Source organism: Fistularia commersonii, chromosome 28 (genome assembly GCF_037954325.1).
Source record: "Fistularia commersonii isolate RoL2024-O1a breed Wild chromosome 28, RoL_Fcom_v1.0, whole genome shotgun sequence".
In the NCBI taxonomy this organism is placed as follows: domain Eukaryota; kingdom Metazoa; phylum Chordata; class Actinopteri; order Syngnathiformes; family Fistulariidae; genus Fistularia; species Fistularia commersonii.
In genome coordinates, this window is record NC_141311.1 from 5,653,621 (window position 1) to 5,681,384 (window position 27,764).

The window sequence follows — 27,764 nt, forward strand, 5'->3', positions numbered from 1 at the left end:
AAGTTCAGTCTTTTTTCTCATTATGAATTAAATTGGGAAAAAAATTGACTAAAATGTACCAGCACTGAGATGCATTTTGGTTATTGAGACATATGTGGGTATTATTTTGTTAGGCAAACCATCTGATCCATAATCTGTTCATTTAACTCTTAACATAACATCGCATTATGAAAATATGTACAGCCTTTCCATTTCTTAATAGAACAAAATTAAAATTGTAAGCTTGAAAAACCTCTGTAACTTTATTTTCTTCTTTCATTTATATTCTTTATACATTATTCAATACTTACATTAATACTTTATTCATGTCAAATGACATTTCGAAATGCCACTGTTTTCTTTTTTGTTGTTCTCCACTCATTCTCTTCTTACTCTTGTCCATAACAATTTCACTATCAGAAAAGTGGTACAGTTTAAAATTAGTTTAATTCACTGTGGTTCAGGGTTACAGTCCACTAACTAACCTGACCCCTCCTCACCTGTAAACATAAGCCACCTCAGAGAAGTAATTGGTGATCCTTTGTTTTTTTTCACCATATATTTTGAATAAAATGTTGTTTTTTTCCTATTCTTATGTGCTTTACAGAGGAGATTTCTGATCAGATTTTGAAAACAGATTTATTTTTCTCAATCGCCTCTCAGGGAGTCCACAGGGTCCAGCTTTTATATAACAAACTGTGCCGACTGTCTCTACTGACATGAGTAATGAGTAATGATTAAGATACTTCTGGGAAGGATCCCAACGCTGCTTCCTCCAGAAAGTGTGACTGACTGGATGTCGTCTCTCTCTGTTGGGTAGAGAGCTCGAGTGTGTTCCTGGTATGGCGAGGGCGAGTGCTTGACGTGATGTAATGGCAGTGTGATTTTTTTTACCTCAGCATGAGCTCGTAGCGTGTAATGGCAGCGGCGCTGGCACTGGGGAAAACCTGACGCATGTTCTTCATCAGGCACAGGCAGTGCTCTGTGTACAGCCTGAAGCTGTCTGACAGCTGCCTCTCCTGGACACAGGAACGGCCCTCAGTTATAGCTTCGAGTACACTGGCTGTGAGACATTTTTGGCTGGACCAAAAACCTTGATGAATGTCAGTGAAGAGTTGAGCTAATGAGGTGACTGTTTCCAGATGATGAAAGGCATTTTCCTACCGGGAGGCCTGTGGTGGATAACCTACCAGGTCTCCCCTCACAGCGGGAGGGTCCCACTCTGCATCGATGGTCCTCAGGAGGCGCAGCAGGAGGGAGTAGCACACCCTTTGGGCTCGATGATGGCTGCTGTAACACTGCCATCGACTGCATTCAAACAAAAAATATCCCTTTTACCTGATGCTAAAGCCTCTGGATCTGATTAGATTACCTTCACTAATAACTCCAATAATACTCACATAATTGCCTGCTGAAGGGGTGATAGATCAGTTTGCACAGCATGGTGGGTCAACACAGTCCAAGCTGGAGGGCTAACCTGCCCGTTCCAGTTGTAAGGCTCTCGCTATGAAGACATTCAAAACATTGTCTTGTGTTTTTGTACATCCAAAATACGACCACGTCTTCCCGCATGGACATTGAAACCGAGGGATGTCTTGTTCTCAATCGACCCCGAATAACATAATGAGAGATCATCCGCTGTGTGAATATGTGTGTCTTTTCACTTTCCTCCAAAGAGTCCAGTCGGAATCTCTCAGCCTCGCGCACCAGCTTGGGCTCCTTCCCCACCAGAGAGGTGACATTCCATGTTCCAAGAGCCAGCATCTGCAGCGAGGATCGGACCGCCAAAGTCCCCTTCGCCCACCACCCGGCTCACATTGCACCCAACCCCCTTGGCCCTTCCTGTGGGTGGTGAGCCCAGGGGATGATTGTCTCTAATCCGGGATTTATATTTTAGACACTGCTGGACCGAATGCAAAGGCATACACATATGCTTCACAAGCACCGATAGAATTTGATGAGTAAGAGGGATTTTCCTTAGGCACTGAGCACAGGAAAACTCAACCTCCAGTTGCCACCTTATCGTGGTGGAGCTAAGTTGTCAGGGGCTGTATACCCCTGGAAGGGTCACCCAAAGCAAACAGGTCCCAGGTGAGGGACCAGACAAAGCACGGCTCAGAAGACCCTCAATCGATGACTGAACAAAATGGAACCAGCTTTCTCATGCCTGGATGTGGGTGACCAGGCCTCCTTCCGGAGTCGGGTCCTGGGGCTGTCGAGTGCCTGAAGGCTGGCCCTGCACCCCAGGGAACTCATCCAGGAGGAGCCTGAAAGGATAACGTGCATCCCTCTTCCACTCGGTTCACCACCCATAGGAAGGACCAAGGGTGGTCCTTGGTGGCCAGAGAGGGAGACTGTGGTGGTCCAGTCCTTAGCTGCAAAGCCGGGCTCTTGGGACATGAATGTCAACTCTCTGGTGGGGAGGGAATCTGAGCTGGTGTGAGAGCTATGTCTTTAGGCTGGCTTAGGAACGCCTCAGGATCTCCGCCGGAAGAGCTGAACCATATAGCCGGGGAGAGGGAAGTCTGGGGCTCTCTGCTTCGGTTGCTGCCCCTGCTACCCAACCCCTGATAAGCGGTAGAAAATGTATGGATGAATGATCTGAGCACACTTGACCATAAAGTGTGGTTTGATAAGTGCAAGTGCCTCCCACTTGGGAGTAATGTACTCAGGCCCATTTGAAATGGTCTACCTTATGACTCATGTGTACTTGGCTCCCCCCGTGATAGTAGTGGCACATTTTAAAGGAAAACAGTAGTAGATATCTTTGCAGAGTATCTATTATCTCCAGTTTTTTGTTGTTTTTAGCCAATGAGAGTCTGCGTCGAATGAGAATATGTGCCCAGGCATTTCAGCCAAATCCGTTGTTGATATTCAAACTGGTAAATGAATGGGATTTCCAACCAAAACACATCCATCTCTGTTTACATGGGATATTTTTAGTGCATAATTCAAAGTAAACTCACCTTGATGTGAGCATGCTCGTACTCGACAATCTGACACAGCAGTTTCTTGTGAATAGATACATTTGAGTCTCTCTTGGACAAAGTTGTATCTCTCTAGGAAAAAAAAACAAAACATTATGAAGTTATATCAAAACCTTCCAGAGATAAAGTTGTTTTCCAGCAAGGATTCAATCAAGAATAACAACAAGTACATACTTGAAATGTTTTTACAACAAGCTAACAAGGATCAATTTAGGCAATATCTTATATTTTTTGTTTATGTTAATTGGGCCATTTCTATGATATTCAGGTTAAATTAAATTATTTCTATCACTTGTTCATGATTGTACCCCAGGGGGCAAAAACAGGAGAGTCAAAGCAAACTGACAAACTGACAACCTGCTGCAGGCACTCAGGCTCAATGAAGGGTTGGAGGGTGGGCGTCGAAAGTAATGTCATTTGGAATTGCGATACATTTTTCAGCTTTTTTTTAATCTTAATATGACCAAATGTGTTGTTATACCACATAATCATTGTACATACTTGGCTGGTGAAAAGCTTCAGCATCAGGTGACACTCTCCCTGAACTTTGGATGCACTTGATCGTGGTTCCAGTTTAAACCAGGTGTCGTAGCCAACAGCAGGGACTTCCTATCAGAGGAAAACATGTTGGATGACTAACATACATCCAGGGGAACATGTCTCCTCTGGCGTCTGACTGTGGGTTTGTTTGATTTGTCTTCTGCTCGGGGCTGCGAAGGGTTGGTTTTAAGGTTCTCCACTTTGAACACTTACACTCAGTGAGATGTTGATGCAGCCAAGGAAGTCATCGGCATTCTCTTCTGATCCCGATGATGCGGACCCGTTCGACCGCACTGACTTTGCAATCTGCTTGAAGTATCTAAGAGGTAAAAAAGTGCATGAGTAATGAGGGCTTTCTCTGCTTGCTGCAGACCAAACAAGTCCAATTAAAACTGAACTTCAACATTTTTTTTTTTTTCAAATTTAGCTGGATCTGCAGCAAGTTAAATTAAAAAAAGCTGAACTTCAATTTTTTTTTACATTTATCTGAATTTGTATTCATTCTTTTCTCTTTTAAATTCTGATTTAATTGGGCTTTTAAAACAGACATTGGATTTTCTTTTTTTCCGCACAAGATTGATGCTTTCTGTCCATGGGCTGTGATTGGCATAACCATTTCATTAGACATGTCTGTTATTTTTTGGTCCTTTCGTGACCCACTTAAATACTGCATTCAGACTTGAGGACACGGAACATTTCTCTACTTCAATTAGTTCTTTCAGGACAGAGGATAAATGATTCTGATTTCTGCAGGGTTTTTCTTCTTTTAAATCAACATGGGTAGGTGTGTAAAGCAATTACTGTATTAAATGCTAGCTCTCCCCTAATTCAAGATAAATCCGGCTGTTTAAATGCCTTTGAGTTTGAATGAATGTTCTATTAAGTGCGACAGGGTGGAATTAAAAACGTATGCTTCACTAAAGTACACAAAATGACTTTGACAACACATAAAATGATTTATCATTACTTGATTGGGATTAATTCATCCACCTTTACATTTATAAGTACTACTTGTCATGCTACCTGCCCATTCCGCGAAGACCGCTGACTTCATTAAGTTTTCTGCAGGCCTCGGCAACAGACACGTCATCATCGTGATCCCTGAAAATAGACAGGATAATTTAGGGGTCATAATGACCTCTCATTTCCTGTTAAAAGACATGTTTCCTTGTGGAACAATAAATTGCAGCATCCATAATCAAGACCTGGACTTGAAAACTGACGCAGACAAATAAACAGTCAGACAGACAGATAAAATGGGCAGACAGACGGACAGACACGCATGCAATGTAATGAATAATAAAAATAAAACAGTTTTCTGCCCCCTGTCTTTTTTCTCTCTTTCTGTCCTACTCCTTTGAAATTAATTCATAAATCAAATACAAAAAATTAAATATTTTCAGAAATACTACCAGTTACTTTTTAAAAATGTTCAATTCTCCCCACTATGAGCACTTTGTTTATCCAAATTTATATGTTAATGTCTGTTTTTATTAGCGATCTTTGCATTTAAGTAACTATGGGTAATCCAATATGTATTCATGTAAAATTGATTGACATTAGAAAAGCACAATGTCCAATATGTCTCTTTCTGCATCTCTTTAATTTATCTGTAAAAAACAACAGGCGCACAGTAAGAGTTTTGCATGTTTGTTTTTTCTTAATTAATAAAAAAGAAAGTCTAAATAGATAGCTTCAATCAAGTGATAAATTAAAAGTGCCAACCAGACACATAATGACCGAAATTCTAAATGTGCTTGATGGAGGTAATTCATGTCCTGGGATGGCAATCGAGCTGCTGGTGGTGCCACTGTGCAGAAACCTTACCATATATCCAGATGTAACAGGTCACTGTGGACATCGTCGACCTCACTGGAGTAAAAAAAACAGTCACAAATCATAAATTAAGTTGTGAGCTTGCTATTGATGCCGGAAATAAAGAGCTAATGTGTTGTACTGGTCACATAGACCACAACTGTGAAAAAGTCCTACACTCACAAGACAAAGTGCTCGTCCCACACTGGATTAAGGGTCTCCGGTTTAACCTCTGTCACCTGGATGCACCTGGCAGGCAACACCTCCTTGGTGCTGGAGCGTTTCTCCAACTTGTCCTTCCTCTTCCTGAAACTGAATTTTCTCTCTTTCTTTTCCTCTGGTTCCCGGGGGCTTTGCCCCACCAAAATTCCCAACATGCAGTAGGGATCACTGTACCCTAGTGGGCCGAAGAAAAACCAACAACAAAAAAAGCTTTCTGTTATAAAGTTTGGGGTTTTAATATTAAGGAGGCTGTTAGTATTTGCAACCTTTTAATCAAACTGAAAAAAAGCCAGCTATGAATCTATTCAGCTATGAATCTATTATGAAAAGTCAGCTATGATTGTGATCAACAAAAAGACACAGGCGGGCAGTCAATTCCCTCAAATGTTTTACAGGGGGGGAAAAACAGAGTTCAATAATGATGTATGTTCATGTTTTTGTTGTTTGTGACACTACAGCTTTTCAGAAGTAGGCTGGGCAAATCATGAGCGCTAATCATTTCAGAAACCCACATTATCTGTGCTGATGGGAGGTGAAGCACTCGACTATTTACTGAGGCACTGGCATTAAAAGCTTTTCTGCTCCGCTTTTCCGTGAAAACAAAAAAAACAAATAATACATTGTGTACTTAAATTGTCTTACCATTTGCGTCCTTGGCCAATAGATTCTTTGCTTTCAAAACGGAGACTCTTAAGGAAAAACTGGCACGCTGTGGAAAGAAAAAATGCTCCGTATATAACTCTAAATTTCCAATGGAAAACAAAACTCTGAAAATAAAAATAAAGAGGCGCAGCCAACTGGGGAGGGGGGGGGTTGAAAGGGTAAAACATGTTCACAACATTTCAAACAGTTTAGCAAAAGCTTTCAATGCCAAACAGAGGGTCTTCAAAGGTCTTTTGCATAGGATACAGACATAGAAGAAAGATAAAATGGGTTTTTCAAGTGTGACAGGTCTGAGATCTAAAACTTCACTCCACTGCTGTCAAACTATGGCTCTTAAAAGGTTATCGGTGCTCTGAATATACGACCGTGCAAATAAACAAAATAATAAACAAAAATAGCAAATCCACTCGAACCACCTCCAACTGTGAAAAATGTATTGACAACAATACTAGCATTAAAATCTGTACTTTGTGACCACTGGTGATGTGATTACTCTCATGTGATGTGTTATTAGCCTTAGTAGATTTATAATGAAAACATTTTCGATCACTGCTGTTTCTTATTCTGCTGTTTGAGCTGTGACCAATGGAGAGTAATTCTCTATTGTTTGAGGTCTCTTGCTTTTTCTGTATATGAAGATTATTTAAACAATCAGGTCAATGCTCAAACCGATGTTGTTAATCAATAAATCACACGGTTTGTGCAGACCATATAATAAGTATTGTCATATTGTGTGTTAGAGCTTTGTATGTAAGCGCTCTCTGCTATTTGTATATTTCAATCCACTGGCATGGTATTTGTGCATGGGTACGTCTAGAAACTGCTACTTTTAATGTCTTTGAAATCATTATCTCAGGTTAAATTACTTAAATAATGTGCTGCTGCTTCCTGAACGAAGAGCAGATCCATCAGAGATCCCTCATCTCTTGTTCCAGAACAATTTGAGGCAGTCAGTATTTGCAGATGGCTTGTGATATCAATAAAATCCCATCCATAAATTTAAGCTACCGAGGCAAATCTTGCATTTAATTACAGCGTACTATTGAAAAGGGGATGTGAGCATCCACCGAGGACACTGCCATTGTGGGTTTGAATGGACGCCAAATTTCTCACCTTTGATTCTTGTACTTTCTGGAGAATCATGTTGTGCTCCTCCTCGCCCAAATCAAACACCTTAGACAGATGAAAAACTTTCTATTGTTATCAGAGCAACTCGGCTTGAAATTCAAAGCTGAATGGATGTAAGCTGTAAAAAAGGAATGCCACTGAATTTCTTTTATCATGTCTTTGGTCTTTTCAGCTGGGAACACATGCCATACTCTTTGAATAAAAGACACCCTCTCCTGACACACAACATAATCGGCTCCGAGACATCTGAATAGATGTAATATCTGATGCGGATATCAGTACACAGTGTGACTCAGCTCTGATGTTTAATCAGGTTTGAGCCAAGAGCATCTGCTCAGATTCTTACAGCCTGCTCTCAACAAATTACAGTGTAGTATCAGTGTTACTGGCAGAGATAGAAAAAAGCTCGGGGAACAGACTGGTTTTTTTTCTCACGCATTCTCCTTCGCTGAGACGGAATCCCAAATCTACTACTGTTTATGTCATTTGACGTAAAGGACTATATGTTTGAGAGAGGTGGAGCAATACCTTCAGCAGGTAAGCAAACAGCTCCTCATCATTTTTCACGTGTTCTGGTGAAGGCACTCCCACTCGGTTGGCCACTGTGTAAACAGCCTCCTCATAAAGCAGGTCCAGCTACACAAAATCACAGTTAATAACACCCCTTGAAAGATAAATACTTGTGTTCTTTCGCTTCTGTGCTTCCTGCTCAACTGCACATTAAAAAATAGGGGTGAATGCGAGAAACCGTACTCTGCACTTGTAAAATGTGATGGGATCGGAATTAAAAAAAAAAAAACACGTGTGGACCCACCTCTGTCCTGCAGATTCTGTCAGGGATGAAGGCCTGGTCCACATATTCTTGAGGCGGCGGTACTGTGCAAGCTCCTTTTTGGCACTGTAAGTTGACGGAGACAATTCGGACGGGAAATTTGAGTTGTAGCGAATCGAGAAGGAGGAGAGCAAGACGTTATTGACAGTTAATCCTTAATCACCACTTGAGAGGAGCACTCTTTCATTGATTTCCTTTACCGTCTTCATAATAACTTGAACAATGGTGAATGTAACATGCCCGCACCCACAGGCCTCATTAGGAATTTATAAACCCAGACCTAGCACCTCTCCTGATCATCGCCAGCCTGACAAAGAATAACAGAGGATTTTGCCTTCGGCTCAAACATCGACTGAGTGAGATCCATAAAAGATCACATTTTTCTTCACCCGGAGACAGAAAAAATATAATTTCAAAGAAAATTTTCCACTTTAATGTGCTTGAGATTTAGTGGCAGGAATTTGAAATTCAGCTGCTTTTGCAAGTGAAAGCAAAAGGGACTTCTCATCTACAAACTTCTTCAAGGTAAAAACTGTAATGGGCTCATTAATGCCAGCATAAGACCAGCAAATTTGACAAGAATTGCCATCTAATCTATATTTCAAATGCATGATTTTCATTCAAGCCATCTGTCAAGGTCTACTAATTTTCCTTTAAGCCATCTGTCTCAAAAACAAATGTCATCTTTACTCTATCAATATGCCAGACATACATAAGTATATGTAAACAGCAGGGTTTTGAAATGTCCTCTATTTTTTTACATTTGTACAGAGTACTGGTCCGTATAGTAGTGAGAATCATTGAAACGTGCATCGAAATTGTTTTTCTGTTACATATTTGAGGGAGTTTTCCCTGATAATTTCTTGTCCTCATTATTATAGCATCACTTTGCTGCACTCTGTTTTGCATATTCTTGTTTTATTTTTCTTCATAGCTGTCATGTTTAAACCTGTTATGGTACCAAGGAGTATTTTTGTTGTGTTTGTTTTATTATCTTTCTTTTTTTTTTTTTTTCTTTTTTCCCAGGAGCAACAAATTCCATTAAAATTGGTGAGTGGTGCAGAAAGTTATTTCAATCATCCCAAACTCGTAGATGATGCATATTATTGTGTTTCTTGCCAGGTTACCACAGCATTACCTGAAGAGTGTCTTCTGATAGAAGTATAATTCCCAGCACCTCAGGTAGAACCTGGGGTACTCAGATACATGGAGACATGTCACCAGAAAATCAGGCTTTGTGCTCGGCTAGCCCTCCCAAAAAGGAAAATGTCTGAATTCTATAACCATCTATGCTTGATGTGCATCATAGCATCTCATATAGCAGTCTGAATACTGTAACCTGACAATAAGGACAAGGCCCCATGCGAAGGACATCCGTCCTCCTGACAGAATCATCAGTCTATGTACCCATGAGAGGTTCCCGATGCTCAAATTTATGCTCACTCATGAAATGCAACTTAATATGTCAAGACATGGTGTGTTCTCTCTACGCGACTGTAAACGTGAGTTAACTAATCTAATAAGGAAGTAAAACCTTAAACCTGCTTTTTTTATGGCAAATTATACTACCCTAAAAGCAGCACCCTGTCAGTGAAGCCCTTTGTACAACTGACTCTTGGGCCAATGAGCCTTAGTGTCTATTTTTAACACAAAGTGCCATCAATCCCATTATTGACACTTTATCAATTGATTTAGTGCTTAGTCAGTGCTACTGCTACGTGCCACTGCTATGAAAGCAAAAAAGGCCATTGTGTTGAGTTGCCGATTTTCAAAAGCCCAATCCAGTCCCAACTGACGCCCACTTCACCTGCCTAATTTAGCGATGAATGATGATGTCCATCCAAGAAAAATAGATGCCCCTCCTTCTTGCATTCCCAAGAAAAAAAAGCAACTCACAACCCATTGAGAAACTAACTATCTGGTAAATATATGAGTATATAGACAATAGATTAGTAGCAATTTTACATAAAATTTCAGATGCATACTATTGTTCCCTTACCTTTTTTTTTCTTTTGGCTTTTTCCTTCAGGGATTGCACAGCGAATCACCCTCCTCCATCTAACCCTATTCTTTGTGACCAACTAACCTCAGGCCCTCTTTCACTATATCCAAAAACCTTCTCTTTGGTTTTCCTCCTGACCTCCTGCCCAGCAGTTCCAACTCCAGCATCCTTCAACCAATATATTCACTATTGTTCCCAAATGAGTTGTTAAAATAGCAACAATATGACAAACTCTACCGCCATCACAACACCGTTAAGAAACATCTGTGATACTATGACAAATACATTTGCTTAAGATAGATAGATTCCATCTGATGCACTCTTTGTTTACATCACATAGTTAAAAAAAAAGAAAGAAATTGAACTAAATTAAGAAAAGCATTTGCGTTAATGCATCTGAATATAACTGAATCGCTTGGCTTTCAGAGAAGTATGGTTTTCATTCTTTTATGATGTGTTTCCAATTATTTTAAAAATGCACATTCTAACTTTGGTTTTACATGACCGTAATGAAACAAATAAACAAACAAAAAAAAAAAAAAATACAAAACTGATATTTTCCAATGTGAGGTTATATCTTGGCCATCATGCCTTGAATACTGTGGACCTCTGTTATGATTTGATGAGCTGAAACGTGAGGAAAGCAATTTCACTGTCTGAAGACTGGCAGCAGGCGGAGCTGAACATGACTATCTACAGCAGCTTGTCATAGCTGAGCATCCAGTCTGCCGAGCAGCAAACTCAAGCCAGCCCTTCTGTCCACAAGCGTCATTCTGGCCACAGCAGTGCGCTGAGTGACAGTGAGGAACAGACAGAAAGGTGGAAGTTGGGTAAGGGTTACCTCAGCCTGGGCAGCTCGCAGAATGTTCTCCTGTTTTTGCAGAATGGTGTTCATACGCTCAAAGAACTCCATACTCTCCTCTGAGATCCTGCCAAGAAGATGGAGCAGATTGGCACACACAATCCAGCTTTGAAAACAAAGAATGCTTGAAAAATGCTTTTACGAGAATGTGTGAGTTGGGGGGAGTACAGGGGAGGAAGATGTACATTCACAGTTTCATCACACTGCCAGCAGAATTTTTCATATTCATTCAAACTGCAAGCATCATACTCCTCTTTTGAAGGTAGCTTGTCAATAGAAATCTTTTTATCTTTTTCAAAGTCAGCACTTTGTTAGCCGTCACGTACTATTCAACCACTGTTTCAAAAGATGATTAAAGGCTTGTGGTTAAAACTCAACTACAACAAGTCTTAGAATTGGTAATTATTCATTACAATGTCCTTAGCCACTTGGGAACAGTATTTATTATGCATTGTTTCCTTTGACTGCAAATCTACGAACCTTGGGGTCAACTTGACCAAACTAATAAAACGGCCGTGCATTCTTTTGTTCTCTGGGTCAAATTCAATTAACTCCACATTACAATTTCATTTTTCAGCTTCACAGAGCAGTGTTATATTTTCTAATCATGATACAGTCCTGCCACAGTGCATTCTTACACTTGGCCATCAAGCATCTTAAATGTCTTATAGATGAATGAAGCAATGCATATCCAAGAAATCCAACATGTCTTGTCTCTGCGTGAATGATGTTAATGTACTATGATGAGCACGGCTGTGTGGAAAATGCAAATGATGTTGTCTGTTTCCTAAAGGTGTGAGTGAATCCTCGGACTCCCAAAAGCCCCAGTTGTCATGGCGACACTGGCAGATTCAGGAAGGGAATAGCTGGCTGAACACCTTGGGAATCTCCTCCTCCCCAATCTCTCAGCAGACATGTTTCTCCCAGCAAGCATGGAAATCACCAGGGCAGGCAACTCTGATGTGTGTTCCAGCAGATCTGTCCAAATCAGACCTACTGTCTGACCCACACACTCCCAGATCCAGACTCCCTCCTCGTCTCTCAGCGCTCTCCGTCACATTATGCAGAAGGAACCGTCCACAGAGGCTCCGTCATGCTCCTTTATTAGCGTCATCGCATCACAGCGGGAGTGTGGCAGCCTATCCTAGCACCCACTGACTCTCACCATGGTGGGAGAGCAGATGGCAAACCCCTGAGGTTTTGAAGACTAATGGCAGCCATGCTGGGAGAGCTGGTCAGACCTCCACTGTCTTGAAATCCAGACAAACTTACTATGTTTGGTCAAAAAAATACATCTGAATTATTAATTATTGAAATTGTTCTCTGGGACATTGATTTCCTGTATGAAAACTACAAGTAGTTGTTGTTGCAGTAGTGCTACAATGTAGTTTTCATGAAGGTTTGTAAAAGTTTTGCATCAATTTGTAAGGATTAACTTAATTACGATCAAAAATAAAGTTCTCACATAATAATCATCACTTAGTTTATGAAGCCTAAATGGATTTTAACATTTGTGAATGGCTGGTGTGTAAGCACGCACACACACACACACTTCACAGTGACATGAAACTTGGCGCTACTTTTATATTGGAGCTCACAGTTTTCATTTCAACATATAATGCAAACATGCCCCAGTTGATTGTGATACTTGTGCAGGGGGGACACTCAAATCTCTCTAAATCCACTCTAAATAGTCAGAGACATCCTTGTGTTCCAGAAATCTGTCCAGCGTTCTGCGGATCACGTAGCTCAGGGATTTGTTAGGACCAGGGATCTTTTGTTTCCAGTTTTGAGACAATAGGACAATGTGTGAGTAAAGTTAAGCTTAAATGATGCAAATCCAGTGTCTTGTTCCTCTTTTTACACAATTGCTCCATTGGAATAAAAATGTATTTCATGTTGCTAGGGAACAGGATGCTCTTTCACTACTGACGTTTTATTTTGATGTATTTTCAGAATTCATTTATAGGCTTGATTTGTCATTTTCTTTACGAACAGCACCTTGGAGGTTAAAACATAAACAGAAATACATGCGAAAATATCTGTTCAAACTAAATTAAATGAATGAGTAAAGAGTGATCTCTCCTACTGACTTTTTCCACTTTCAATAAAACTCTAATTAATAGTGCAGATATCATCTGAAGCATGAAGGACGATGTGAGTTTCACACGTATTCCAATAAAATGTTTTTTCAATCTGATATATCATAATTGTGACTGCATCATTGGCCTGCCACTCGTATCACCACTGAGGATCTGCATAACAAGTTATCCCTTTCAATAATACACATGGCTAGTTGTTGTGCTCTAATTACAAATTTGATAAAGCCACAAAACATTTCAGGTAAAAGATCTTCAGTATGAAGATTGAGATAATGGAAGCTGTTAAAGAGTGTCTCCCTTCAAAACACATTTTCAAACAATTTGGAGTTGAGTGCTTTAAACTTCGGGCACATTCCTTTTTGTGAGGATAAATGTCGTACAGAAGAAGATTTTACCCACTTCAAAAAACACAAAGGACAAATTTTATCAGTAGCATGTGAATGATGTATTAACATTTCACCTCTTATTCACCCTTCTCATACTTCAATCATTAAGGAACAGAGATGATAACCTCTAGGAAAGTCAACCTGGATGTATCTGATGTGATTAGGCCATATTATCATTTTTCTCAACTCATCATGTAAGAGTGCTACTCGTGACATACACACACAGGTTCCACGAACCCACTTCAATTTGATTAAAAGTGACAGGCAATATACAGGGCAGTGTGGATGATTTATAGTTAATAGGTTGGGAATGGGAATGGGAATGAGGTTGGGTTGATCACAGCGAACTATCCAGCAGTTGATGGTTAAACTGGACGAAAAGCACTAATGAAACGGATTGGTTAATTGGCAGCTGCAGAGCTGCCACAAGGACCCCCGGTGACACACAAACACACAAAATAACCAAAAGACAGGATGGAGGATGTTTTTTTCTCTGTACGGGAAAAAAAAATCAGTGTGATTTATGCTTGTCCTTAAGAAATTCCTGGATGATATTTAAGGTGTTCTTCAATCTTCTTGTTTTGATGCTTGACGTTTTATGAGATCAGACAAGGTTCAAGTTTCTCAGGTAGGATGCACTGAAATTCATTTCATGCTTCTGTAACTCCCCTATACTCGAAATTAAGTTTTTTTGCAGCTGTAATGAAAAAATTCTTTCATAAAAGGTTTTCTGGGACCGACTGTATGTGGCAAAAACAGATGTGTGAGTCTGCCATTGATTGTGTGTATGTCTATGCAAAATCACCACAATCAAATCCATTTAAACTGCATATTTTCGATCAGGGCTCAACCCTATCTTCTGTTTTCTGTTATAATTCATGAATACCATTTTCTGGGGCAGCCAGTTTTAATGTTTTTTAATAAAATTTCTGATATTCAAGAAATGTAAATGCTTTGATATGACAGGTGGATTTACTCAGTTATGGAGTTATTTCATAATTTGACAAATGAACAAAAAGTTTCATTTACTCTGACAGCTCTGTTTTTTTATTGATTGTTATACAAGCTTAAATATCCCCTGCATGTCTTGGCTGGATCTGTGCATCATAACCTGATATATAATTGTTTCACTGGCAAGTGGGGAGAGATGACATAATAATGCCACATTTAACGAATACCCCTTGCAGTTACAGTTGACAGATCATGGCTAGTTTTATAAAGGTCTTCGAAACTAAAAGCAAAAAATGCCACTATTACCTCAATCATATCGATTGTCCTTTCAGCACTTTATAGCTGCTTTGACTGTCTGCTTGAATGAGGATTGTGTATTTGATTTTCATGAAAATTGTTGAGGGCATGGAGCGATGGAGATCTTATCTATAATTCACAAGAAATTTTAAATGGTAGTTCAGGCATGTTTACAATAACACCATGCAAATCAATATTGTAATATGAATAAACAAGGTTTACTGCACTCCTAGCAGCTTGGATTAAAAGTAGATATCTATTTTCAATTATGTCTCAGCATAAATTACACTAAATGTCAGTATATTAAACTACTAGTAATAGTCTATGCTCACCAAATGTTCCACTAGTTCCCCATTAATAAATGTCTTAGTAACTCCATGGTGACCTGATATTACGATATAAATTTCTGTGTGAAATATAAAAACGAACAATTTTGTTGGAAATGGATCTGAATTGTGAAAACAATAATCCTGATAAGCGTCAGTTTGAAATCTATAAGCCACAATGCCACGGCCTTGTGCATTTCCACCAAACCAGGTGCTCTGACAGATGTAAAACCATAATTGGAAGAACTGAATTAAAATGCTTTCCGCCGCAGTGCCTCTTCGTCCACTCGGAGCCCAGCAGATAGTTCAGTGGGGTCAACAACTGTGAATAGAACAGCCAAAATGCAGGCAGACTCATTGCAAAATCTCAATTAAAGTGAGAGTGCAGCAGGTCAGCATCAGTCTGAATGGATAACAATGATCAACAGCCACCCTGTAATGATGAGCTCTGGGGGTACGTGCATGGCTGGGGCTCAGTGGGAAGGATGTAGTACCAGGAAACTGGCATGGGAACTAAAAAAAAAAAAAAAGTGACATGCATGGCACTGACTGCTAACTGTTTAATGAACGACATAAAAAGGGGTCGTTACTGGAGAACATTTGAATATGATTTTCGTTTAATACCTTAATATACGGTGTGTTACAAAATAAAATAAAAAAACACTCTCAAGATACCATCAATATGTAGAGAATGGCATTCCCAATCTCTCTATCAGTTTATTAATAATGTCTGAATCACATTGTTAATCAATGTACAATGTGGTACCTGAGGTTAATGTCCATGTTAAAAATAGACTTTGTTGTCATTACAAGTATAAGATCACAGCATGGCAGAAGCCTGTGTTTAGGTTGCTATAGAAACTTCAGGTTCATACTTAGCTCCAGCCTATAAAAAAAATGGATGGGGGGGGGGGGGGAATAATGAGATGACTGATTTTACCTGTTTCATTTTATTTGCTGTTTGTTGTGAGGCAGACTAGAGCAACAATAAAGAAATAATGAAATAAATCCTAACATGTAAAATAAAAAGATTTGATGAAGACAAGACAGGATTAAGCATGTTTAAATTAAAAAAAGAAGAAGAAACCACAGTGCAGTAAAAAATAATATTAAAATATAATATTAATTATATGACATACCGTATGTGTTCCATACTAGACAAAGTGTGTATGCATTTACATAAACACAGCCTGGGATATCAATATAAACAACAATCCAAACATCCAAAAAACACATTTCCAAATACATACAGAACAATCAACACCCTTCGCTTATTTGTGAAGTGGACATGAAAACACACAGAAACAAACTGCTGTTCCTTGAATTGCCATTCAACTCTGGATGAAAACCAAATGTATCATACGTAAAACCCATCTTCATTCTTTATAGTAAAGGAACTAAACAAAACTGATCATGCTTATACAAAAATGCTTTACGGATCTATTTTTCCACCCAGCAAAATCCCTCAAATGGGAAATGAACTGTGGCGTTTTATCCCTTGGTTTGTGGTAATGCTTCAGTACTGTGCCCTGTCTATTTTGTATTTACACAGCATCAAAATGAGAATCACAAAACATTTATTAAGAAAAAAAAATCTGACCAAGGGATCTCAACTGACCAACTTACCAGTGAAACACAGTATGCTTAACTTGTTTGTGAAGGAGAGTCATGTTACAGTCTCCAAAATTGTCTATGTGTTGGGATAATCTGGCCCAAATGTGAGGTTTTCGGAGTGCCTCATTTCTTCCTACTGCTAAAAGTCAGTCTGCAGAATTCCAATGAGAGAATGCTGATGGTTTCAAGGCCCATTTCATATAATCGTCGGCTGATGAGTATTTTGCTCAAAACACACCCAAAACACATATGAATCGATGACAAAAGTTAGGACTACCACATTTTGAATTTTGCCCTTGGTGGTCATTTTTGTGTCCCTCAAAATAGCCTTGAATTTCTGAAACTCCACTTGGCTGAATACTATAACCACAATATCCTTGAATATTAACTTTTGATACCATTTGAGTGACAGTCGTCACCCAGTTTTTATTTACTGCTTGGCTTACACATTAGGACTAAATATTTAGAAAAGAGTCTTGTAAAAAGATCATCTCACATAAGCTCCCATCCCAGGACTAGTTTTAAGTCTTAGCTTAGTCCTACTATGCTGAGACTAGGTGGAGAACAAAGACTGTGAATGGATAGATTCTTTGAGCAACTTTGCTACCATGCAATGTTTTCTCCGGGTATTTGCATAGCCTCTGCTACTTCAGTCCAGTATCAGAATCCGAATCAGTGAAATTATATTTGCCTTCACGTGGCAATTGGCGTCACAAGGGCACAAGATATAAAATGTAGGTAAAATAAAAATTTGATGAAAATAAAGTTAAGTAACTCCAACATCAATAAGACGCCTTGATAAAATGTATCTGTAGCTTTTCCCTCTCCACTTGGTCATGTTACATTGGAGAGTTGACATCGTCAAAGTTGGGCTCACAGCTCAACCATCCGCTCCTCTTTTTGACGCCCCAAACTGATTGAAATGCCCTTCGCCGTTCTTGTTCATCCATTTCGCAAACAAATACCGTCTGCCACAAATACCACTCTGCCAATTGTTTGTCTACCAGGTTTCCTTTTTTGCATTTTAGTTGGAGCTGATACATTTGTTGCCGATTCAGTCATTACGGTGATGTAATGCTAAGAACTGAGATAATATCAAACATGTTTTATCTTGTCGTAACCACTACCTGCTCATATTTAACGACTGGTATGACGAGAGCGTGCTGCAACTCCGCTAAGACTTCCCTAAACGTCTTCCTTACAATCGTCAGTTTTAAGTTTGTGACTGGAAAATCTTAAGGTGTAAACCTGGCCTTAGTGTATCCACCATCATAATAATTTAGCTTAGTAATTTAGTATTATAAAACAGACAGTCACTAAGACCAAAGTTACAGGCTAAAAACTGTAGTCTCAAAACCATGGGGAATCTGCCTATGAAACAGACGTAAGCGGATCTCCTGCGATTGTTTGTCATATTTGTCATAACATTACATATTTTTAATCACTCGAATAGAGCAGCCTACCATGGTGTGTTGTGCTAAAGGCATCAAGGCCCACAGTGTTATCTGGCATACAAGAAAGTAGCATATATGTTCCCACTTAGAACATGACTGTGCATGCCATTGTACGACTTCTCATGGGAAAAGCAGCTTTTACGTCACTGGGAAACAGCAAGTCTGAACCCGGGAATAAATGGCAACCGCACTAAAACAAGCTGTTGACAGGAAATAAGACGTTAGGGTGGTCTTTGAAGAAGAAATGAAAACAAGGTACGAAGCACTACTATTGAGTATGTGCGGCAACTTGGGGCTTATTTTAGCAACATAGAAGTCAAGCTGGTTAAGCAAAATTATAATCTTGCTGTATATTCAGTTGGTAAATATAGAGTATTAATACATGCTCGGAATCAATTTATTTAAAATTAATGAATTCATTCATTATCTAACCCTTCACTTAGGGTCGCAGAGGGATCGGATGATATCCAAGCTCAACTTCCTTGGACTGGTCACCAGTCGATCACAGGGCCATATAACTAGAGACAAACATCCATTCACTCTCTTCTTCACACATCTGGGTGATTCCTGCCGTCCATCTACCTACTGATTGCTTTTGGTCTGTGGGATGAAAGAGGAGAACACCCACGCTGACACAGGAGACCATGCAAATTCCACACAGAAATACCCCCTGCTGGAAACCTTCTTGCTCTATGAGGCGGGATAGCTAATCACTGAACCACGAGCCTCATTTAAAATTGTCATGTCAATATATATATATATATATATATATATATATATATATATATATATATATTTTTTTTAAATTATTTATTTATTTATTTATTTATTTTGATTTTTTTTTTTTTTCAAAATTGTGCTGAGGATTAGAAAACAGAATTTTGCTTTCACCATCAGTACAAAGGATGTTATCATATTTTTCAACAATAATTAAAGTGAGATGGCAGGTAAAATAACTTCAAACCTTCATTTTCTGCCACAAACCCAGGGTCAGCAGCCTGAGCAAAGTGACACATGCTACATTTTGCATCTCTCCTGCGGGAATCCCAAGCTTTTCAGTCGAGCAAGGAGACAGTCCCTCCAGCATGTCCTGGGTCTCCCTTGGGATCTCCTCACAGCAGGATATGCCCAGATGCCTGGCATCCTGACCAGATGCCTCATCTACCTCTGATTGCAGAGGAGCAGCGGTTCTACTCGTAGCCCCTCCCGGACCACCAATATTCTCAGCCTATCTCTAAGGCACAGCTCCGACACCCAGCAGAGGTAACTGATTTTGGCCACTTGTATCCGTGATCTCATTCTTTCGGTCACAACCCGCATCTAGTGACCATAGGTGAGGGTAGGAACAGATCAGAACAGGAAATCAAGACTTTCTCTTTTCATCTGTATCACGACCGACCAATGCATAATCTGCATCACTGCAGATGCTGCACCAGCCCACCTGCCAAACTACCACTCCATCCCTCCCTTTATTCATGAACAAGACCCCGAGGTACTTTAAGCCGTCCATTAAGGGTAGGATCTCCTTTCCAAACCAGAGAGGGCAAAATAACTCTGTATGGAAAAAAACAAAAAGCTCCTGAGTTTCCTGTTTTCTTAAGCATGAGGCTCTGGTGGCTTTCAATTTTCAGCCAAACTTTTGTGCCAAAAGAAACTGTAATAAAGGGTTTGAAACCTGGAGCTGTTTTCGCTCGATTCGACAAATCAGCAACAAAATGCAACAGCTTGCTCACTGGCATGGCATACCCCGTTTGCAAGTTGGGACACCCAGCTTCTTAGTTTTTGTGTAACCCTGTTGGCAGTTAAATAAAATTGGCCAAAAACATAGAAATCTCCAAGTGTCCGTATCAAACCATTTGAGTAAACAAATACGTACATTAAGTCAGCTGATCGTGTCCATCCACTTAAGACTACATTGACTTACCTGCGAGGTAAGGGCTCAGGTGAGTGTGTGAGTGGGCTGCTGGCAGTGGGCAATGGCTCCCTTCGGTTCCTCAGCGACTGGCTCCTCTGCACCTGCCTCAGCACACTACTCTTCAGGTCAAGCAGTGTTGTCATGGTCTTGGTCTGGTCCAGCCTGAAACAAACACAAAGACAAATGTCAAGACGCCACTTGCCAATTTGAAAGCCAACACCATCTTTCAGAAGTTACAATCAAAGTAAAAGTAAACGTAACAGCGTAACATCTGCAAAGTTTGACCACCAAATTATAATATGTTCATCTCTGATGCCTAGATGCCTATTCTGATTTGGTGAAATCTGCCTCACACAAAATGTATTTTTTAAATGTAATCATATTTTGGGGAAAATAAAAAAACAAAAAAAAAAAAACAGCATTGTTTTTGTCAGGGACAGAATGATGGGAAAGCCGGGCACGAAAAACTTTCTGTCTATGAGGCTCTGGCAGCACCAATCTTTCCCCCTAGCCACATGCAGTAAACATGAAAACTGAGTCTCAGCAGACCAGGGAAGCCTCCTCATCTTAACAAGTGGATCTGTCCAGTTTTGGGTGTATAAATCGTTTATCTGTCTATCCCCAGCTTGATGGAGCAAATGCTTTTGTTTGAAAAGAAGTGAAAAAAAAAAAAATCACCACACTTTTCAGCCTTTAAGATGATGGTGAAACATGCAAATTTGCAAAACGCGACATCTTAATACTATGGGGCAATAGTGTTGTGTATCTACAGTAAGCAAATCATGCTGTAGCATTAGTATTAAACTGACAGGGCTATAAAAACAGCACAAGAAGCTGCTGTGATGGGCATTAATTACAACAGTGCCGAGTCTCACTAAGTAATTAAGTTTTCTCTAATCATGATGATAGACATAGATCCATTAAAACCACAAATTTTGACTCCGTGCTTTGATTATAGGCTTGATTGTTCCTTTTCAGTAAATTGTTTGGATAATAAAATGGCACAAGTGGAAGCTGCGACAATATCTTTTCAAATTATATATTTCTGTTCTTTTATTGAAATTGTGAACTCATTTTGTTAATTTTAACTGTCAATCAAACAAGTGTCCTGTGACCAGCCATATATACATAATAAAATAAAATAAATAAAATGATTTCAGGTAACATTAGCATTTTAAAGAGGTAATGAACATTCAAGTGCAATATCACATGGTGTCATAACTGCAGCTTTTGTACCAAAACCAGGGAGTTTATGCAGGCATTCAAGGAGAAAGGTACACTCAGAGGATCATGACTGTGAAATAAGAATTTAGAAAGATAAGCCTATCTGGCGGGCCGAGAGAGATTGGCTCTGATGCTCAGCAATTCACCGAGACTGAGTGGGTCTTTCTCTGAGCCACTTGCCATAAAGTGAACTCTCATTCTGACTTCATGGTGTCTGTAAAATCTAACTGAATTATGTGGCTTCCAAAACAATATTGTGCACTGTCAGAGCTCACCTCTCCAGAGAGAGAGAGATTCAAAACTCCAAATAAAGAATCCTTTGAGATAGATTTATTAAAACAGAGAGAGAAGGACACATTGGAGACATTTTCAAATTTTCTTGCAATAGTGCATTATAAGCTTTTCATATCAGGTGACTATGGCCTATTTACAATAATAAAAACAAAGTCTGTAGAATATATCACCCAACAGGTCAAGTGACTGTCTTGATATCTTTGTGTCATGAGCTTTTGTAAGATGTTTAGTCGATGTTGGAATCTTAATCCTCTATCTGCAGTATATCTTCCCTTTAAAGGTGTTTGATCCTTTTAATCTGAACAGAGGGTTGAGCATCTATAAATAGAGGCTGTTCAAGTGTTGTAGTTGGTCTGTACATCCTGAAACAAACGAACATAAAGAAATACATTGACGGACACATTTTACCAAGTATACCACAGTACTGTGAGGGCTGGATCCTTTTCATTATTCATTTCTATTGTCAGCAATGAAAAGAAAAAAGAAAAGAAAAACATCATGAACTGCAGTGATGTACGAAGTAACACATTTAAGGATGTGCGTACATCTACCTGGGAACTAAAGAGGAGCGTTAGTCTGTCCGGGGTTATTGTCTGGTCAAAGAGTCTCCTTAACAGGATCCAATCTTTTCTGTATGTGTGTGTCCAATTTTCTCTGTTTTAACAGTTTTAAATGCAAATGTGACACTGATTGCACCTGGATGACTGGGAGTCCTTTGAAAGCCTCCACCAGCCAACACGCTAACTGAAAATCAAAGGGAGTATTGCAGAGAGAGATGGTGCAATCACAAAAGAAGCATGACAAGGACACAAGAGAGCTTGTTTGATTGATGGAGAAGTTGTTTCAGACAGTCAGACAGACTTCATCACACTCTTTTAGAGAGTTGACAGCCAATGTCTGTACATCTTAGTGGAAAAGGGGCGATGAACCATGGGCTCGGCGCTCATTCAGTTTTCAGCCCGCACAATAGTCACTATTATCAACAAACTGTAATAAATGACAATTAGTGTTGCGTGCTTGAACGAAGAGATTTGGAGCTTTGTATGCATTGTTCTAACTTTTGTCTCCAGAGTATTAAATGCATTTTCTTGCTTTACATATTTTGGATCCAAGGGTCAACTGAACAAAAACGACAGGTTATGAAACATCTGACTTGCCAAGTTTGGGAAATCAAGAATTTCATGGCACAAGGTGCTTTACCAACAGGGCTGAAGAAGTCTGGGCTATTGATCTGGGATGCTGACATCTGTTATCCACTTGGAGTAGCCACTCCATTTGTCTCGAGTGTCGTTTCTACTCTGTCAGAGTTCAACTATGTGTCATTTCAAGCCCAAACTCTTTTCAGATAAAGAGGGCTTTTAAGGAAACAAGTAAGGAAGAGTTATCCCTTAATATGTTTTGGATTTGTAAACGACAAACACGTGTCAAGTAGGCTCTCCCTCTTTAGGTCCAGAACCAACTTACAGTTGTGATGGACATGCAGTGCCGACTGCGAGACGGTTGCAACATGAACATAGAATGACTTGATTTAGATCACTGCATTCATCACACAGGATAACAGGTAAAAGCATTTACATTTTTGCTCTTACACTCGAATCGGAGTTAACTCTAGACTTGTAACTGGACGAATTTGGTGGCATCAACAGTCCAGCAAGCTGCCGAGCCCAGACCAGCCGCTACTAGCCAAAATCTCTTGTCTACTTAAATTGTTTTACCATTATTGAGAAGGGAAAATTCTTACTACATTCAAAATATATATGTAAATTTGAGCTCAGGCCATTTTTAATTGTTTAAAAGGTGATCGTTTGAGAGCTTGCTGGCTGTGATGGAACACAGGTAATGACAATGACCGTCAGACAATAGATGTTCTGGATGAAAATGTGACGCCTTACACTCGATCATTTACACTGACATGAAGAGCCAGAAATGTTTAATATCACCCAAAGTAATTTCACATCCTGTAATTCCACATAAATATAAAGAAATGGTGAAAGCTCTATGATGAGTAAACATTTTTCGATTAATGTTGAAACTTATGAAATAATGGTCATATTCTGAAATTGAGATTTATTGCAGAGCCCTGTGGAATGTTTGATCAGGCTTTGTAAAAATTCTGATTTCAGCGATACCATCTGCATTGTTGTTGCTTGGCCACCAAGCAACAGCTTTTAACTTCAACTTTTCTGGGGGAAACCCTGATGTGGTTCACGTCACATACCTCCCCCACAAATAGAGACCAATAGAGAAATAATGTTACTTATGACAATGAAAAGGTGGTGGTCAACTGGGCAACCTAAACAACACCAGTTACTTTTGCCAGCGGCCACACTACTAATACAGAAGCCCAATTTTGGCATGTCAGCAGCGCGAGGAAAAAAGATGGTCAGAGGGGAACTGCTTCTCCATACAGCATTAAAAAAAACAACAAAAAAAAAAAAAAACCCACAATAATAGAATATTTTTGACACTGATGTTTTGTTGAGTGTTATCAGATCAACATTGGATTTTAACACGGACATGATTGTCATTTACAACCCAAATTTTGACAGCAGGTCCAACATCTGTATGATGATAAATTGATAAATGCTGCCAGCTGGTATTATAATAATTAAACGTTATAAAATCTTGAAAAGTCCTACTATAAATATTGACTCTGTCATTTTAATTAAGTCATTATCCTTAATTATATGCTGCCACATTGGAAACCCTCCTGTATGTCTCTGTCTCTGTATATTTATATCCGTAACAAAATGAATGTTTTCCAGTGACAATAAATTTCAATGAAATACTGGAGGAATGTTTTTGTTGTAATAATGCTATAGGAAAATTCTGAGTTGTCATCAAATGCACATGCCAACGTTAGGCAAATAACAGGGCCTGTGTTGACCGCTTAACAACAGTGCATTCATGTGTATCTCACCCATGAACGTGAGCAGCTGAAGCCTTGCGAAGTGAGAAATTGTTCAATATTTCATGCTCTATCGAGTGACTTGTATTTAGCAGTGTTGGGCGCTCTTCGTCACATCTTTGAAAGACCCCACAGCTGTAATACGCAAAGCATATCACACACAGAAAATGTTTTCCCACTTCAAACCCCAGTGTCACGGGTTAAAGAAAAGCCCTTGTGGAGCCTCACATCATATCCAGGATATACAGACTGCAATGTGCGGACTGCGTTGACAGCCAACAGGCACCATGGAGCAGCTGTCTCCCAGGTGATCTCATTTCAATTACTGGAGTGGATTTCTCCCAACTGGATTTCACTCTGTCTCCATGCCACAAACCCGTAGTGACAAATCGAGTCTCTGTGCCACCACCAGCAGGGCGCCGGCTGCCAAGGGAACCCGTCAAAACCAAGTAAATGCCCGTCTCTAACAGTTATGCAGAAGAAGTGCCAGGGAAACACTTGCTCACCAGTGTCTCTCTCCTGTGAGCGCCAATGAGCCCCACAGCCAAAGGCGCCTTGCTGATAGGGATGGTGTGTCTCTATGGTAACAGCAGAGGAAAAGGAGCTGGTAAATACAGGTAAATGGAGTTCCACAAAGATTGAAAAGGGCCCTTATTGTCAGTAATGGGTTTGTCTGAACATTAAATTATATACATACAGTGCTTGACAAAAGGGAACAAACACTATTTTGTCAGTCTCAATACAACCCATCAGAGTCCCTGGGTCTTGGGTGTAATGCACCCTGTTTTAGTTACCCTTATGACCTACTGAACTAACCACTTTTTTTTTATTTATGTTCCAATTTGCAGTCCTTTGATGTGTGGGATTAACAAAAAAAATAGGAGGGAGATACGTTTTTTTTTTAAATCAATAAAGAGACAGGGCTTTGAATGTCCTCGGCGCCTGACGGTCATTAGCAGCTTCAGATGGACACAGTTGGACTGGTCTTTTTTGTGGCTTTAGATGCAACATTTCAAGTCATTAGCTGTTGAGCACACTTCAACGTTTGTCATTGTGAAAGTGAGTGTGGGGGCTGGTCCTGAGTCTACAACATTTAACGGGAAAACACATACACACACACACACACATATATAAAATGGCTATTATTTACCTCCATATTGGAACTCAGAGGAAAGACTCACACTAATTATCACAATGTGCATGCTATTTCTGTGCTATTTATAATGAAGAAAATCTAGTGTATCAGAAGCTTTCAGACTTCACTGGAGTGTAGACATCACTCTGCACTATGCTCACCTGCAAATAAACACTGAATCTATAACTCACCAGGCTTTGACCCAGAAGAAAAAAAAAACACCCAGAAACCAGTCTATTCCCAAAAGCTCAGTCTGTGTTGTCAAGGCACATGACAGGCACTTTGGCTTAGAAATTGATTGCCGGAGAAAGATCCAAAGAATTAGCAGTGGTGAGGTTTTGTAGAGTGAGTCTGCACCACAGCAAAGGAGAAGAATATACTGACAGCCATGCACAACAGTAGAACTTAAGCAATGGCAAAAACCCCTTGCTTAGAGCACAATAGATTCAATATTCCCAAAGTTTATTTCCAGTATACGGAGTAACTCTGAAATATATGAGTACAACAGATGTTTCTTATGATGTTTCTGCAGGCTAAATAAAGGCTAAATATATTCCTTTGAAGAGAAAACGATGAGCACGTTACCTTCTGTCTTGCAGTCACATGAATAATTATCACTGGCGTACAGTGTATTTAAAAAAAGAAAAAGGTGATGACAAATTAATGACTCAATTAACTTTAGTGATTAATCTAAAGTGGAATTTTGACCTCTGCCAAGCAACTTCCACAAAAAAGACGGTTTGTTAGACAGTTTAAAAAGAAGTGAAATGAAGAATTTTGATATCTCCATTGTATTCACTTTCACATATCACAGCTGCCCCACAATCCTGATATTTGTCTTCACCCAAACAGCCTAATTGATGCAGTGGATGAAGCCCCACTTTAACCCCTCTCCTCTCTTGCAGTTGCAATTACAGCCAATAATAAAATTACAGGCTCATTTAGGAACAGATCTGCAGCACGGAGCTCAGCTGGAAAGCAGGTCGGATGCACGTCTTCAAAACGCCCTGAGAAATAAGGGGGGAAAAAAAAAAAACTTCTTCCATCTGACAACAACGCGTTTTGTCAGCCGATACTCAAAATAACGTGTCACCGGTGGCAAAATGTGTGCGTTTTACGGTGATGGGATGTGGCATCGGCACACTTGATGTGTTTTGGTCCTCCGTGGGTTTGAAGAGGGGGAGAGGTTATCATAACGTCAACCTGGCAAGAGCTTTAACTAAAATCCTTAAACATTTTCCCATAAAAAAGGTGCACGACAAACAGAACTTTTCCATTTTTAAAATCATACATGACCGTGCTTTGGTCAAAAACATGAACTTTCTTGAGTCTTTCTCTCAGAATAAGAGGACGACGTCTATTTAAGTCTTTCTCAAGTCAGTTGTTTACAAATTGAGATTTAGTTGGGGGCATCATGACAACTTTATCATACGTCATAAAATGTCAATTCTAATTATTCTAAAGGGTGACTTTTTTTTTTTTGGATCAACAGGTTAAAATCCTCAGTTCCACCCACAGGTGGAAGTTTTTCTATTATTATATAAGTGAAATAAGGGCAAAGATGTCCTGGTGGTCAAGGATGAGGCGTCCAGCTTACCTGGATCTCTCGACGGTGTTGCGGTGAAAAGCTCGGCTGCTGCGTGTGTCAGAGTTCCGGTCGTTGCGGCGGGACTCTGCTCGCTCCTGTCAACGCGACGCGGTCAGTTCGTCCGAAAACAATGTCTTGGACGTTTTTCCTGAGAAAGACGGCGGACAAAAGCTCATTTTAATCCACCGAAATGCTTTGCCAAGCTCACGTTTCGTCAATGTTCGCCCCAAATATGGCCAAAGGAAGTGCTGAGATACTTCACTGCCCTCGGATACTGTCGGATATATTCCTTATTCTGCGCCCAACCTCACTCCCAAAATATATACGGCTGCGTTTGCAGCCGGGTTTTCAGATGATTTCTAGGGGAAATTTATCACTCCCTGCATTGTATCTCGACAATTATGGGCTATTTTGAAAAATATTTAAACAGGGAGAGCGGCTACAGTTGTACCTCATGTTGCAATTCTAAAATACATATAAAGTTATATATTTTCATGTGTATGGCATTTATTATTCTTGACTAAAACACGTGTAGTTCAA

General features: G+C 39.8%; 1 protein-coding gene across 1 annotated transcript in view; it reads right to left on the reverse strand.

Moving 5' to 3' along the window:
- baiap3 (BAI1 associated protein 3) overlaps positions 1-27,375 on the reverse strand; it is a 39,592-nt gene extending 12,217 nt beyond the window's left edge. Inside the window, exons 1-16 of the mRNA XM_086176212.1 lie at positions 27,234-27,375; positions 20,085-20,237; positions 11,010-11,097; positions 8,149-8,232; positions 7,863-7,970; positions 7,320-7,379; positions 6,186-6,252; positions 5,505-5,718; positions 5,334-5,378; positions 4,530-4,607; positions 3,720-3,825; positions 3,468-3,575; positions 2,946-3,038; positions 1,380-1,483; positions 1,170-1,287; positions 874-998 (exon numbers count right to left, since the gene is read on the reverse strand). Of these exons, the coding sequence (XP_086032338.1) occupies positions 874-998; positions 1,170-1,287; positions 1,380-1,483; positions 2,946-3,038; positions 3,468-3,575; positions 3,720-3,825; positions 4,530-4,607; positions 5,334-5,378; positions 5,505-5,718; positions 6,186-6,252; positions 7,320-7,379; positions 7,863-7,970; positions 8,149-8,232; positions 11,010-11,097; positions 20,085-20,218 (1,532 nt within the window). The 5' untranslated portion in view covers positions 20,219-20,237; positions 27,234-27,375. The remainder of the gene's footprint in view (positions 1-873; positions 999-1,169; positions 1,288-1,379; positions 1,484-2,945; positions 3,039-3,467; positions 3,576-3,719; positions 3,826-4,529; positions 4,608-5,333; positions 5,379-5,504; positions 5,719-6,185; positions 6,253-7,319; positions 7,380-7,862; positions 7,971-8,148; positions 8,233-11,009; positions 11,098-20,084; positions 20,238-27,233) is intronic.
- Between the last annotated feature and the right edge of the window lie 389 nt (positions 27,376-27,764).